This window comes from Lissotriton vulgaris, chromosome 2_1, assembly GCF_964263255.1.
Source record: "Lissotriton vulgaris chromosome 2_1, aLisVul1.2, whole genome shotgun sequence".
Classification (NCBI taxonomy): Eukaryota; Metazoa; Chordata; class Amphibia; order Caudata; family Salamandridae; genus Lissotriton; species Lissotriton vulgaris.
In genome coordinates, this window is record NC_141687.1 from 843304154 (window position 1) to 843318719 (window position 14566).

At 45.7% G+C, this 14566-nt stretch overlaps 1 protein-coding gene across 1 annotated transcript in view; it reads right to left on the bottom strand.

Moving 5' to 3' along the window:
• The window catches only part of TRPM8 (transient receptor potential cation channel subfamily M member 8), a 336947-nt gene that overhangs the window by 253256 nt on the left and 69125 nt on the right, over positions 1 to 14566 (bottom strand). The window contains exon 3 of the mRNA XM_086958714.1: positions 2574 to 2730. Within this exon, the coding sequence (XP_086814840.1) occupies positions 2574 to 2730 (157 nt within the window). The remainder of the gene's footprint in view (positions 1 to 2573; positions 2731 to 14566) is intronic.

Sequence of the window (14566 nt, forward strand, 5' to 3'; positions counted from 1 at the left end):
AATTTTTGACACAACATTTGTGTCTTTCGATATTTTGTACACTGTATTCTGTCAATCATCCTCTTCAGCAGACTCCCACTCTTAGATCTGTTCAGGAATTGATAGTATGCTTTCATCCATAAAAGGTGTCTCAATCATCCTTTGTGTTGATGCTGTGGGCTATTCTGCATTTTAAGGTGAATATGGTCTGGCTATGGCTCCCATCAAGGGCCGCATGTTGATGGTGACTTAAGCTTATTACATCATGGCCTGGGCCAAGCAAAATGTCCTGGATTTCTCAGTAGAAATAGTGATCTTCCTTTAGGCTTATCAACTTATAGTCACATTTATAGAAAATAGGCTTTCAAACACATACTTTGGCACCCCTGAAACAGAGATGTTTTTAGGGAAGGGCAAAGTGGGCAATCGACCAGTGCCCCTGCCTTCCGAGGGATCCCCTTGGTAGTGAACATTCTCGTTATTGGACCTCTTTCTACTCTGTCCATTCTCCATCTAAACCTCTCTCCCTTTCTCTGACTTTCTCTTCTTCTGACTCTCGCTCTCTTTCTATCCTCTGTCATCTTAAGGGTTTTTTAGGTACCAGGTTTAGAGATACTGCTTCTATTTTTGAGTGGCACGACTTTTGAAAGTTTAACGTATTACTCAGTATAGTTTGTCATCCTGTGGGCGTGAATTAGTATGAAATGGGCAATAACATTTGAAGTTCTTGCGAACGGGAGTACCCAAAATATGTCTTGGATGATGGCCAAAACTCCTTAAGATGCCACTGCCTTGAAATAAAGGCAAAATATTAATGATAAAGTTTACTACCCGTGGCACCTCTTCGTGTGAGGTCATTCCTAGTGACGTGACAGCCTAACACGTCATTTCCTGTCATTTCACTTTGTGCAATGTTGCTGTGTTAAAGATTGTGCCTCAAGTCTTGTCCTGAAGCAGTTCTCTGAAATGTACTGACCACAATGATAAACATGTCTGCTACACAATCAAAAACATTTTTTTTTCTTGCACAAAGTTTTATGTTCTTACTCAAATGTGCTTTAAAAGATATATCCTCCTCCAAATGTCCTAAGAACGGTTCCAATGCACAGACAAAAATTCAGACAAAGTTTCTGAAAATTCAGCAAGAAAAGATTATTCATTCATATTTCAGGCTTTTTTCGTTTCCGCCACGCCAGTACCAAAAGTTGATAATTGCACTACAGAATATCGAGGGTGGCATACCGAGTGACCACATTATTGTGAACAAAATATTGAAAACTAAACTATCAAGCATGAAGGTAGGTATAGATTTACTATTCTTAACTCCACATAGATGTGGAGTAAGGTATAGAAAATCTATACATACTTACCTATCTATATATACTATATTATTTAAATTGTTCTGCAGATTTGTAATCTAGCTTCTGCTGGTAAGTGCCCCATCGCTGTCGTCTGGAGAGGGTTAAAAATGCAGAAGTAACATTCTATGAACTCATTTGACTTCCAGAGACACGCTTCCTAGGTGAAAAGTGTCCAGAAAGTAACACCTGACAATGCTTGCTGACACAAATCAGTGCTGATGTCAGTATCTATAAACTTTGGTGCAGATCCTGAATATGGAGTGTCGAATGGTCACAATATAGGGACCAAACTATCAAAGACCAAACTATCGACAGGTAAGTATGTATAGATTTTCTATACCTAACTTCACATCTATATATATATTTTCAAGGTACATAGATATGGAGTTAGGTATAGAAAATATATACATACTTACCTGTCAATATGTTGGTCAATATTTTGGTCTTCGATAGTTTGGTCCCTATATTGTGGAGCATAGCCATGACGACTGCACTAAGGAGTACAAATGGCTCCACCACTACCTCTAACTTGTGCACAATGATGGACTAACGAAAAGCTCTGCTTGCTAGTACTTTTTATTGACACCTTCCTTTTTTTTTTTGCAGAGCACAAGGAGACAGCAAAAACACGGTGTAGTGAACCATAATAACCTTATAGTAGTGATAACTTTGTTTAGCAGCTTTTCTATCAATGGACCATTCAAGTGTGGTAATCCCAGATGCTACTACCACACTGGTATTCAGAAAATAAAGGGCGAGTTGGCACTGAACTAATTTACTAGCTGAAGGAGGCCATTTCTATGAGTCAGGGTAATAAACTGCCAATTATCAGTCAAGAAGACGAGCCAATTGAAAGTCAAGGATCAGTATAATGGATGGCGTGGGACATTTTCTGCACACTCAGACAGATTCTGACACTATACATCAAGGTGATGTCTGCCTTTACCACATGATAGAGCCACAGCATACTCCACAATAGGTAGGAAAGTTTTCTGGGTGCCCTCTATGTCACCAGGACAGAGGAGTCAGGTGGGGACATGCAGAGGCTAAGATATATCAAGAGGGCAAAGATTTCTCAAGGGAACACAGTCTCTGTCACACTCAGCAGTTATATAGGCGTGAGTGTCCAGATATATCAATGTCACATATATACTTATTCCTTCAGGTTGCTGTCTATCACCAGCACAGAAATGCTTACAGACTTGTTATGGTGCATCGGTAGCATAGCTTTACCTTCCCTCTCCGCTCGAAGCTCTCGAACTGGAGATCCCCAAAAGCGTCGGTGGGCAGCTCTTTGGTGTGCTTCTTGTAGTTCCATTTATCAGTGCCATTGGTCTGAGTGCCCTCAATGTGCTGGTTTTTGGTGTAACCACACTTGCATAGACTTTCCCTGCGAAATAACATGAAGAGAAAAGCATTGTTTGCAGGACAGCTCATTAGTAGTGTGGCCAAACAACTAGAATACTGTCCCAGCAATCACAGAAATAATAGTTTAGTCAATGCTGTACAGACAAGCATTTGCAATGCAATCAGTCTCACCTTTAGGACCGTATAAGTATTTTTTCATACAGCACATTATCTGACCTGCGTTCTGCAACCCAGATAGGGAGGCTTGGGGGAGGGTTGAAAATGTTAAAGCGCTGCAGCCGTACTTCACCCTTCTTCGAGACTCAAAAGGCTGAAATGTATGACCTTGGTGAACCTGGCTATTATGCTGTTATCTCTGCATTTCAGTCATACAGGAAGAGATTGGTTGAGTAGTTTGTTAGGTTTTACATTTTACCCGCCGCATGAATCAAAACGCATGAAAAAAAACAACTAAATCACACCGTAATATATAATGCTAAAAAAGAAAACCTACCTGCCGCAGGGGAACCTGGAAATAAAATGCTGTTTCCATTTCTTTTCATGTTAAAGACCATCCCCTATCCAATTCACCCCCCACCCTCCCTCCTCCTCGCAAGCCGAGTTCCTCCCCGTCGAGCTGCTGAGATCAGCGCCATTTGTTTTCACGTATTGGCTTTAGGTGGCACATTTCCTGGAAGGAAATTATGTTTTTGAAAAGGCAACCGTTTCCAAGCTGCACCGGCGTCACAGCTGAATGTAAACACAAGTGTGGTTCAGGGGGTAGGCTGTGCGTGTTTGTTTTCACCAGAAAACTGCATGTCTGTGTCTACGCATTCTGGACGCTTGTCAACATACCCAGTGAAGAAAGTTCACTGGAGACGAGGGGAGGGGCGGGGAGGGTTGAGAAAGGAGAGGAATGGAGCATTGGGACGAGAAAAGTGGAGCAGGAAATAAATAAATAAAGAGAGCGCGGTGCCTAAAGCGGTTGCTGAGCTTATTAAAGTAGAATAAAAAAGCATAAGGCTCGGGTGGCGGACGACACAGAGGGCGGATAGTGGTGGGGAGGACGACAGGGGTGGGGTAATAGGGGAGAAATAAAAAGCGCGTCAGCCATTGTTGAAGGAAAACGCGTATTACGGAAAAAAGTGCTTAGCGGCTAATTGAGAGACACTCTCTCCCGCCGCAAGTAAAAGTTCAAATCCCGGTGGGCGCGCTAAAAGAGGACAGGGTGGCAACCCTCAGTGTAATGATTGCGTCCGGTGCAATCATTACACTGTGTTTTGCCTAATCTATGATGCAAAACGACGCCAACAAATCAAAAATGGAGGCGGAGCCGCAACACGACTTATGGAATCGTATCGATTCCACAAAGCCCTCGTATGACGAGAGTAGCGCATGCGCTGCTTTCGCCAGGCCGAGACCTAAAAAACAATCTTTTTTTGTAGGAAATACATTTGTGTTGGATTAAAGGGCCTGGAACACAGCTAAGGCTCCAAGACTCCACAATGCCAGCTAGTGTATGCCACTTAAAAGTACATGTTTTCTTTCTGAAGTTTCCATTCATTGTCCTTCTCCAAGTCGCTGAGCGGCAGATAAGAGTCTGCTGAAGGCTTCAGGAGGGACAAGAAAGAAATACTGTGAAATTAACAGAGATTAAAGGGGGCAAGATGTCACCTCTACTATAACTGGCATTTTGGGGAATCAACATGAGTTGTCATAACAGAGGACATTCGAATCTGAACAGCAAATCAGTGAAGTTGTAGATTAGCTTTTATAGTTTTTCATTGCTAAGGAGAAACAGGCAGTCTCCCAGCACACGAAAAAAAACAATTTGATTCCAGAAGACACAGTGAGAGAAAAAAGGGACTTTTGAATGAACTTGTGTCACTCATCTGTGTATTAAACATTATCACTGTTCATGCTATTGTGTTTCAAACTTGTTATTTCCACTGCAAATTTTCTTACAGTTTATGCACCATAGTCGTTCTCAGTGTCAATAAATAGGGCATTGGTGAGTTCCCAACTGGAATTTAGTTTCAATGCCCATTTCTAACCAAAACCACCAAGCAGAAGGAGAGGAATGATAAGGATGGCAATCATGCAAGAGAAGAGACCCAAAACAGCCAATTTACATCATGTAGAAAGGAATGGATTGGAGGGGCGTAGCCTCGGCAGCCAGGGAAGGCGGTCTTCTGAAGCAGAGCTCCTGGTGCCAAAGGCCCGCCAGTGTGAGAATTCTGACTACCCCTGCATCCAGTGCCCCCCAGCAGTTGGGTATGTAGACCCCCGATCCTAGTCAGTTGACTGCAAGTGCTTGGCTGCCTTCTGAGACGTGGAATTGAGCCACAGTAGGCTCACATAGACAGCAGGACACCATGGACGCATAGCCAGCTGACCACAAACTCTTGGCCGTCGCCGGGACCTGCCTAGATGTTGGAGTAGCCGTGAGGGGTTTGTGCAGATCGTGGGGGTAGATGTAGCTGAGGAAGCATGAGCTGCCAAGGGGAGGCCGAGTGACTGTGAAGGTTGCCCTCCTGCATGCTGGGTGATGCAGCACATGAACCTGTTTGTGCCCAGTGGTGGTTGGGGGGCCTAGAGGCGGCGTTGAGTTAAGGTGTGTCAACAGCAATATATTTGGTTGTGAGAGGTGTGCTAGGGGATCTGTACATGACGCCCTAAGAGGATGCAGACTAGGCCTATGAACTTGAGAGAGGGCACCTCCCTTAAAAGCTTATTCTGGGATGTTAATGGGCTAGGCAATAAACTAAAAAAAAGGCTTAGTGATGAAATACTTGACTTGACAGTCCCTGGACCTTATCATGCTGCAAGACAAATATAACTGGTAATCACTGTTGCTTTCTGGGCAGAGGGTGATATCAAACCCTGGTACTTGCAGGATACACCATGAGATCTAGGTGAATAGGAATCTCAATACGTAGGTCCCTACAGTTCCAGGTGGTTATAACATGCGTTGATCCTCAAGTATTCTGGGCAGCAGTAGAGGGTGTCTGGAATGGAGAAGGGTTGATAGTGGTGTCCAGGTACTTGCCTCCGGGTATCCATGGGGTGGGCCTGAAATGGCTGGGGGACTGGTCGGCTGATATTCCTCATGCCGCTTGTGGTGGGTGGGGGCCTCAGTCTTACTCTACAAGGGGACAATGGATAGGGTGCTTCACACCGGGGGACCCCCAGAGAGGATACACACCTCCATAGGTTCATGGAGGCCATGGGGCTGGTTGACCTCTGGAGAGCCGCCCATCTCCGAGGCACAAAATACTCATACATGTCTAATACTGCTTGTTCCCTGGTGCGATTGCATTATTTTGTAGTGTCATTGCCCAACCAGGCTAGGTTTTAAAATACAGTTTTTTACCCGAGGGGAATTTCAGATCACTTCCCATTGACAACTGTAATTTGGGGCCCAGGCGGGCGAGCCGGTACCTGCTAGAGGTTAGATCCCTGGGAGTTGACAGACTGGTCCACTATGAGACATGAGCAGGAGACAACAACTGATTACTTCTGTGTTAACAAGGGTTCAGTGACCTCAGAGGCAGTACTATGTAAGGCCTATAAAACAGTACTGAGGAGTTGTATAATCTCCCACGTAGTATGGAAGTGGCGAGATGGTCTGACGCCAGTACAGGACTTGGAGGAGGGACTACAGCAGGGGGAGGAGACAGATGCGGTGATACCAGATACTGATTTGATTGACCGCCTATTCTGGTTCAGAGAACGTTACAGACAGATGTTGCACCAGGAAGCCAGAATACTTTACAGGGTGAAACAGAGTTGGATTTATGAACAAGGAGAAAAGGCGGGGAAACTGTTGGCCTTGTTAGGCAAAAAGGAGAAAGGCCAGAGATCAATTCCCATGATCTGTACTGCACATGGTGGTCTTGGAGAGATTGACAAGGTCATAGCTGTAACCTCTGCGCAATATTTTCACGAGCTATATGCCCTGCGCTTCCCTTTGGAGTCCATGTGTACATTTGTGACTGGCCTTCCCAACATACAACTGAAGAGGTCTGACAGGTAGTCTCAGGAGCAGAACATCACAGAAAGGGAGGTCATAGAGGCCCTGTCCCAAATATAGAGAAGAAAGTCACCCGGGCTTCCTGTGTAATCTGTAAAATGTGTGAATAAAGAGGAGATTCCACAATTGAAAGCCTTGTTTTACGCCTCCAGGGTGAACTATCCTCAGATTTTTGACAAGCTTATCCCTAAAACAGGCAAGGCCCTGGAGGAGTGTGCTCCCTATCAGCTCACATCTCCCCTAAACATTGAAACCAAAATATTGGCTAAAGTATTGTCAACCCTTCTATTGCAGGTTATAGACTGCATAGTGGCTCCAGGCCAATCGGGTTTTATGTCTTGCAGGCCCACAAGCCAAAAACTTTGACGCTTATACAGCTGCCTGGCCTATAGCGATAACATTCAGGAACTCCATGCGGTGCTCTTGGCGGTAGACGCTGAGAAAGCCTTTGAACTCTTGGAGTGGCCCTATCTGATGAACCTCCTTGAGTGGATGGGCTTCGGGACTTTGCTCCTGTCCGGGCTGCATCTCGTTTACTGCAAGCCAAAGGTGAGAATTAGGGTAAATGAGACACTCTCAGGGGAGTTCGAACTAGGTAGGGGCATCCATCAGGTTTACCCCCTATTATCTCATCTATTTGCAGTGGCCATGGAACCGTTGGTGAACTTAATCAGGGGAGACAAAAAGTGGTGGGGCCTGTACTGGGATGATGCCTGGGAGGATGTCCTCTCCCTTTACACTGATGACGTCCGACTGTACCTCGTGGACTGGCCGAATCCCTTCCAAGTATCCTTGTGATCCTCAGGGTCTTTGACTTCTTTTCAGGCATTTCTATTGATTGGGGCAATCAATCATTTTTCCCCTCACATCAAAGCAGCAGAAGGCACTGACCCACTGCTTTGGGCGGAGATGGGGTTTACATATTCAGGTATCTATGTGACACAAGACCGGACTCTATTCTACAAGAAAAAGTTTGGTCGGATCCTGACAGACTTCCATCAGGACGTGGAGCACTGGTGTTGTCCCCTCCTCTCACTTTTGGGAAGAGCGGCACTATTCAAAAATTGTTTATCTCCCTAAGTTCCAATACGTCCTGCAAAATGCGTTATTTGAGGATTCCAAACACTTCTTTGAAACAGTTAAAGCTAAGACTAGGAACCTGCTCTGAAATGGAGGCAGCCCCAGTGTAGCAATGTCTACCCTGATCAGACAGCCGTTGGATGGGGGGATCGCGCTTTCCGATCTGCGCCTACACTACTGGGCAGCCCAACTGCAGTGCCCCCCCCCCCGGAGTTATATGAGTTGAATATAGGGGTGATGAGTTGGCCTAACGGCCAGGGCGGTCCACCTCGAATCTGGGGAACTGGGTCTGAGTCTCTGCAACGACGCTGAACATCCTGTGATTCTGAGCAAATCACTTAATCTCCCCGTACTTAACAAAAATTAATGTGTCCTCATGTAATGCAACGTGTGCTATGTAAAGCCCTCTGATACCCGATTCGGGTCAAGTTCGCGCTGTATAAAACTCAGGAGAAAAAAAATACACACACACACATATATATATATATAATATATATATATATATATATATATATATATATATATATATATATATATATATATATATATATATATATATATATATATATATATATATATATATATATATATATATATATATATATATATATATTTATATACACACACCAGAGAGGGTTGTGCGCTTACCTGAACCTATTGCAGTGGTAAACCGGACTTGGAACTGGGTGCTGCACAAGATGGGCTGGGCGAATAGGTTGACTTTGGAGACACTTTTGTGGGAATCTAGTGCCCTTGCAGATCTATGTAGGGTAGCGGGACGTCAGCAGTGGAATCTATTGGGAATTTCAAATCTTGGAGATTTGACAGTAGAATGGGGATGACTGGCCTTTGAAGAGCTACAGGGACAGTACGACCTCACGAGGGGCCAATTCCTCAGCTACATGCATGTGAGGGCAATAATGCACAGACTTATCAGCAATATTCTGAATTTAGAAGATGAGAGCCCTCTAGAATATAGGGTGCTATCTGCCCCTCTACACAAACGCACCATATCCCAGATATATTCCCCCCTCTTGGTGCACTATCAACCCTTTCTCCATACTCTGAGAGAGAAATGGGAAGCTGACTTGGGCAGATTGGAAGAGGATGAATGGAATGCAGCATGTCTGGACCCTGGGGAATTGGCCATCTGACCAGGTTTCCTACTGGTTTAGTTGAAGATACTACATAGGGCCTACTACACACAAACACGTCAGCCGGCTCTGCACGCTGTCAAAGTGGGTGTGGTCAGCAGCGCACCCTTTTGCAAACATTGTGGGAGTGTCCCAGATTATTGAGGTTTTGGGATGGTGTACAGAGACGACTCTTGCAGGTGGTGGATAATGTCCTGATGCTCACCTCCAAATGGTGTTACTGGGGATCTGGGGAGAGATGACCCTAGACAAATATATGCTGGTCCTTCACAATATAGCCCTGGCAGTGGCAAGACGGGTTATAGCGAAAAGGTGAGAGGGTACGGACCTGCCCACCGTACGGGAGTGGCTATCCAACATGAAAGGGTATAGGCAGGTGGAAGAACCCATATACCCGGTGAGGGGCTGCCTCAAAAACATGTCAAAATATAGGGTCAGTGGCAGGAACATTTGGAGGAATGAGAGGGGGTGTCTCGCTACCCCCAATCTATGTTGTACTTCTAGGGCCGGATGTAGGTCGGTCGGTAACGGCCGAAAATCGGTATTTTCGGCCGTTACCGACCGAGATTCACAAAATGGTATGTAGGGCCACATATTTTACAGATTCGGTAAATTTACCGATCGGTAAATTTACTGAATCTGTAAAATACCGAATCGGTATTTTTACCGATTCGGTAACAATGAGATGTAGGTGGGACTCTTCTGAGTCCCACAAGCCTTACAGAATCGGTATTTTACCATGAAATCCAACTTCATGGTAAAATACCGATTCGGGTGTGCATGCACATGTGTGCATGCACACCTGTGCCATATGACAGGCAGACCTGCCCTTAGGGCAGGTATGCCTGCCACATGGCCCCCGAATCTTTTTTGGGGGTGCTAGAGGGTGTCAAAGTGACACCCCCTGCACCCTTGTCAAAATCGGTATTTACCGATTCGGTAAATACCGACCGGTAATGCCCCATTCATTCCTATGGGCTTCAAAGCCCATAGGAATGAATGGGGCATTACCGGTCGGTATTTACCGATTCGGTAAATACAGATATTTACTGATTCGGTAAAAGGAACATCTGGATGTTCCTACATATCCACCCCTTAGATTTACCGATTTTTAATTACCGAATCGGTAGAATTCGGTAATTAAAAATCGGTAAATCTATTTTACCTACATCTGGGCCCTAGTGACTATGGGCTAGATGTAGGTAATTCCCATTTACAGACTCTTAAATACCGAATTTTACCGAATCGGTGTTTAAGAGTCTGTAAATGGGAAGGGGCCACATTTAGGTAATTCCGAATTAAGGAATATCGAATCTGTAAGATTCGGTATTTACCGATTCGGTAAATACCGAATCGGTATTGCCCATTGATTCCTATGGGCCTTGTAGCCCATAGGAATCAATGGGAAATACCGATTCGGTATTTACAGAATCGGTAAATACCGAATCCTGCAAGGGTGCAGGGGGTGTCGCTTTGACACCCTCTAGCACCCCAAGTACAGGCTTGTGTGACATGTGGCACACATACATGCCCTAAGGGCATGTCTGTGTGTCACATGGCACAGGTGTGCATGCACAGATGTGCATGCACACCTGAATTCGGTATTTTACCACACAATAGGATTGTGTGGTAAAATACCGACTCTTAAGGGCCTGTGGCACTCTTAGGAGTGTCAGCTACATATGGATTTAACTGATTCGGTAAAATACCGAATCGGTATATTTACCGAATCGGTAAAATTACCGATTCGGTAGGCACCCTACATCTGCAAAGCCTAATACCGGTCGGAAACGGCCGAAATCGGCCGTTTCCGACCGGTATTAGGGCTCCTACATCTGGCCCTATGCCCTGTGGGAGGCCAGAGCAGTTTCCAGGCACAAGGGCCCTGAGGAGCGAGACAGGAATCATCTGCTTTTATGTAACTCACTGTCTAGTACTCCAGTCTGTCATGCTGTATCAACACACACCATCACACCCGGGGGGAGGGGGGTTGCAACTGTTGTGTTTGGTTTTGTTGCATTGTTTTCAAAATGTTCAATAAGTCTCTGGAGACTTTGAGGCAGCAGATGCCCCACATCGGGAAGTCTATCCTAAAAAATAAGTATAGGTGCATTTGTGTAATGATGCTACGGTCGCCCCAGCAAGATGATGTATACATTTGCATTTGTCGACACACATGTGCTCACATACATCTAGACGAAGTGGTCATTTTTTTTTTTAAATATCCAGTTCCCAGAACACAGACGACCTTGGAGCAGCAAAATAAAAATAATAAATAAATGAAGGTGCGCAAAAACATGATTTTAGAACGTTACAAATGAGCAGTTAGTAGTAGATTGCAGATGCTGGGCCCTCCAAAACATTTCTAAAAATAAATAAATATTTTTTTTTAAAAAGGGGGAGTAAGCAACGGAAGAGCAGGTGAAGCAACGCCAGTGGTGGCAACAGTGAGAGGGTGGGAGCAACGGAGGGAATGTGTTATTAAACAAAAAAAGCAGGTCAGGATTAAGAGGGATGGTGTGGGGTAGCAATAAGAGTGGGCTTAGACAGCATCATTGAGCGCACAGGTTGTGAAGGGGGAAGCAGCACCCAGAAGGGTGGGGGAGAGCGAAAGAAAATACATGCACTGCCATGGAGTACTAAAAAGAAGAAAACAAGTAGTTCCATCAGCAGTGGAAGGATACAAATCATCCAATCAAAATACAGTAAAGAAGCTATACACCAGAGTCAGAATGAACAACAAAATAGGAAAGACATCAAATAAGAAGGGAGATGAGAAAGAAGAAAGCAATCTGATCAAAAGTCACAATATGTAAGGAGATGAGAAAGATAAAGTAATCCAATCAAAAGACACAATATGTATCTATTTTAATGTATTAGCCCAATAGATCGTCGAAAATATATAGTGAAAGGTTTGTGTAAGTGAGACCTATAAGGAAGAATAGGGCAGTAAAAGGGTGACTAACAGTCACATTCTATAAGACTTCAAAGGTTATGCATAGATGCAAGTTTGTACAACAGGCGGTATTGATGTGAAGTTGAAAGAGAAGATAAAAAGAAAATAAGTTATTTCCTAACTTAGGGGCCGATTAGGATGGCGGTGAATCCGCATCCTCCGGGCCGGCGGAAGCCACCACCGGCCTGGAGGATGCGTATTCACCGCCTTGGACTGCGACAACACCACCAGCCACATTAGGATGGCTGTGGAATCAGCGGCGGACGGCAAGACCGTCCGCTGCTGATCCGCGGTGTGTGTACCCAAATATGGTGGCGGTGTCTGCAAGGCACCGCCAGCCATATTATGATGCAGGAGGAAACATGCTTTTCCACGGCGGCTTTTCCGCCGTGGAAAAGCATGTGGTCTTATGTGTTTGGGGGCCCTTTGCGAGTCCCCAGGGTGTTGGGAAGTGGGGGGTGCACATGGGGGGTACCTATGGTACCCCCTGCTTTGGCATGCACAAGGTGGCAGGCACCAAGCGGTGCCGGCCAAGATGTGTATGCCAAAGTTAAACATGCATATTTTACATTGCGGCGGGTGCTGCTCAAAGCAGCACCGGCTGCAATGTAAAGTATACAGGATGTGACCGCCAGGGTGGCGGTCACACCCTAATTGCTATGGAGGGACCGCCACTGCCCCTGCGGTCGATCCCTCCATCTCGGGGGTGGCGGACAGACGCAAGTCACAGTGTGTGGAATGCATGGTCAAGTCTGCACTAACAGAAATGCGTACATCTGCTGAAAGTGACACAGGGTCAGAGAAGCAGTATGCACCTGGAAATAATGATGACAAATAGAAGGAAAAGCAAAGGATACACTTGATTGATTGATCAACAATAGCAGTATATAGTTTCATGAGTAATAATAACAACAACAATGATAATAACTCAGATGCCTTAAATATGTATTGCCTCGAGGCAAGGTGATGATTGAGTGTGTATTTATTTGTACACTTTATTGCTAGGGCAGAAGATCCTCTAGACAACATAACATAAAAGGGCAACCATATTATAACAGCTACCTGGGACTAACACAAATGTGTTTTCGCCAAGGATTTCTGAGTAACATCAAATAGACAATAAGAGCATAATTTGAGTTGCCTATCATGGCATTCGGAACCCAGAGGTTAAAAACATCCCAGCTAGTCACCTTTTACCCTCCTACAGTTCTACGTTTTGTATGGCCCATAAAATTATCTGCCCATGCGTTCAACTGCCACATATGAGTAGAGGAGTAATGGGAAAGTCTTGAGTCCCAAATTTAGAAAAATACCTGGCCTCTGCCACCCATTATCACCGCCTTCTGTTTCTTCCCACTTCATCCTCTGCCAAAGCTGTGCTTTCTGCTCTCTGAGAGGGGAAGACAGGCAGCACTTTACTGACAGGCTCTTAGAGAGCCCTGTCAGGTGAGATGCAACATCACTCTTTCAGGGTCACAGCAGCACAGGTCAGCAGCGGTCGTAGCACTTGGTGTAACAGCACTGAGCAGCGGTGATTCTGGTTAAGGTGCTTCTCCTTTAGAATGTCTTCTCCATACTTCTCTCCAGACACAGACTTCGCGTAGAGTGATTAGTTGCAGCCGTCATTGGCTCCCGAGTGGGGGGGTTGCGGGCACTGAGGGTCGCCCGGGAAGGGGTGTGGTGGGGAGCTTGCGCAGGGAAGGTCGGGCTGGGGAGGGAGTTCATTTAAAAAAAATTTACTTACCTTGAGGCTGGTACCGCATCTTCTCGGCTTTTGCTTCGGCTCCTGCTCTCCTGCCTCCGACAGGAACAGGAAGCAGGCAGCCAGGCTCCCTCCCCTAAGCCAAACACAATGCTGCAAGCAGCGTTGTGATTAGTCGGGAAGGCGCCCAGCAAGGGGCTTATAGGGTGGGCATGTTCTCCATGAAGGCGATTTTACAGCCTGCATGGAGAGGGCCCAGAGGGCCGGCCAAACCGTCATTGCGCACTCAGCGATGGGTAAACCAATCTTACCCTGCCCTGCTCCAAGAGCTTACAACCACAACATCCACAATGCCCAGCAGTAGTTGACTATAGTGTAGGAGCCACACATGGCCGCCAGGCTACCAGAAAGTTTGCATTCCCTGGTCCGTCATAGGAAGAGAGAGGTGAGTGAGAGCGAGGTCTGCACACGTTACTGCGATCCCCTCGCTTTCTTCCCCTAAACAACTACGCTTCTATTCAGGCGTTCAGCGCGACTTGTACACGCTGCAACTTACGCCGCGGAGGAGCCCAAACCCTGTTCCCCGCCACTGAACCGAACCCGTGGGTGTGTGAAACAAGGAGAAGCAGAAACGCCATTTGCGATCTCCGCCACAGTTGTAAACAGATACAGGTACGTCTCTACCAAAAGCCAACATGATTGTTCACAAGGGTAAAGAAAACAACGGGCACTGAGCACGACCGTTGATTGTGCCTTTCAGATTACTTTTGGAGCCCCAGAGAGAGCTTCCCGTTTGGAGTTAGAGATTCATACAACTGTGTAACCTTCAAACACTGACTTCACGGTAAAGGTACGAACCCACAGCTTTTGCGTTCTAGAATCAGGCTGACTGTGCTGCTCCTTGGCTGACTAGTAAATATGCCTTATTTTTTACACATCAGGTCAACTGCCTCA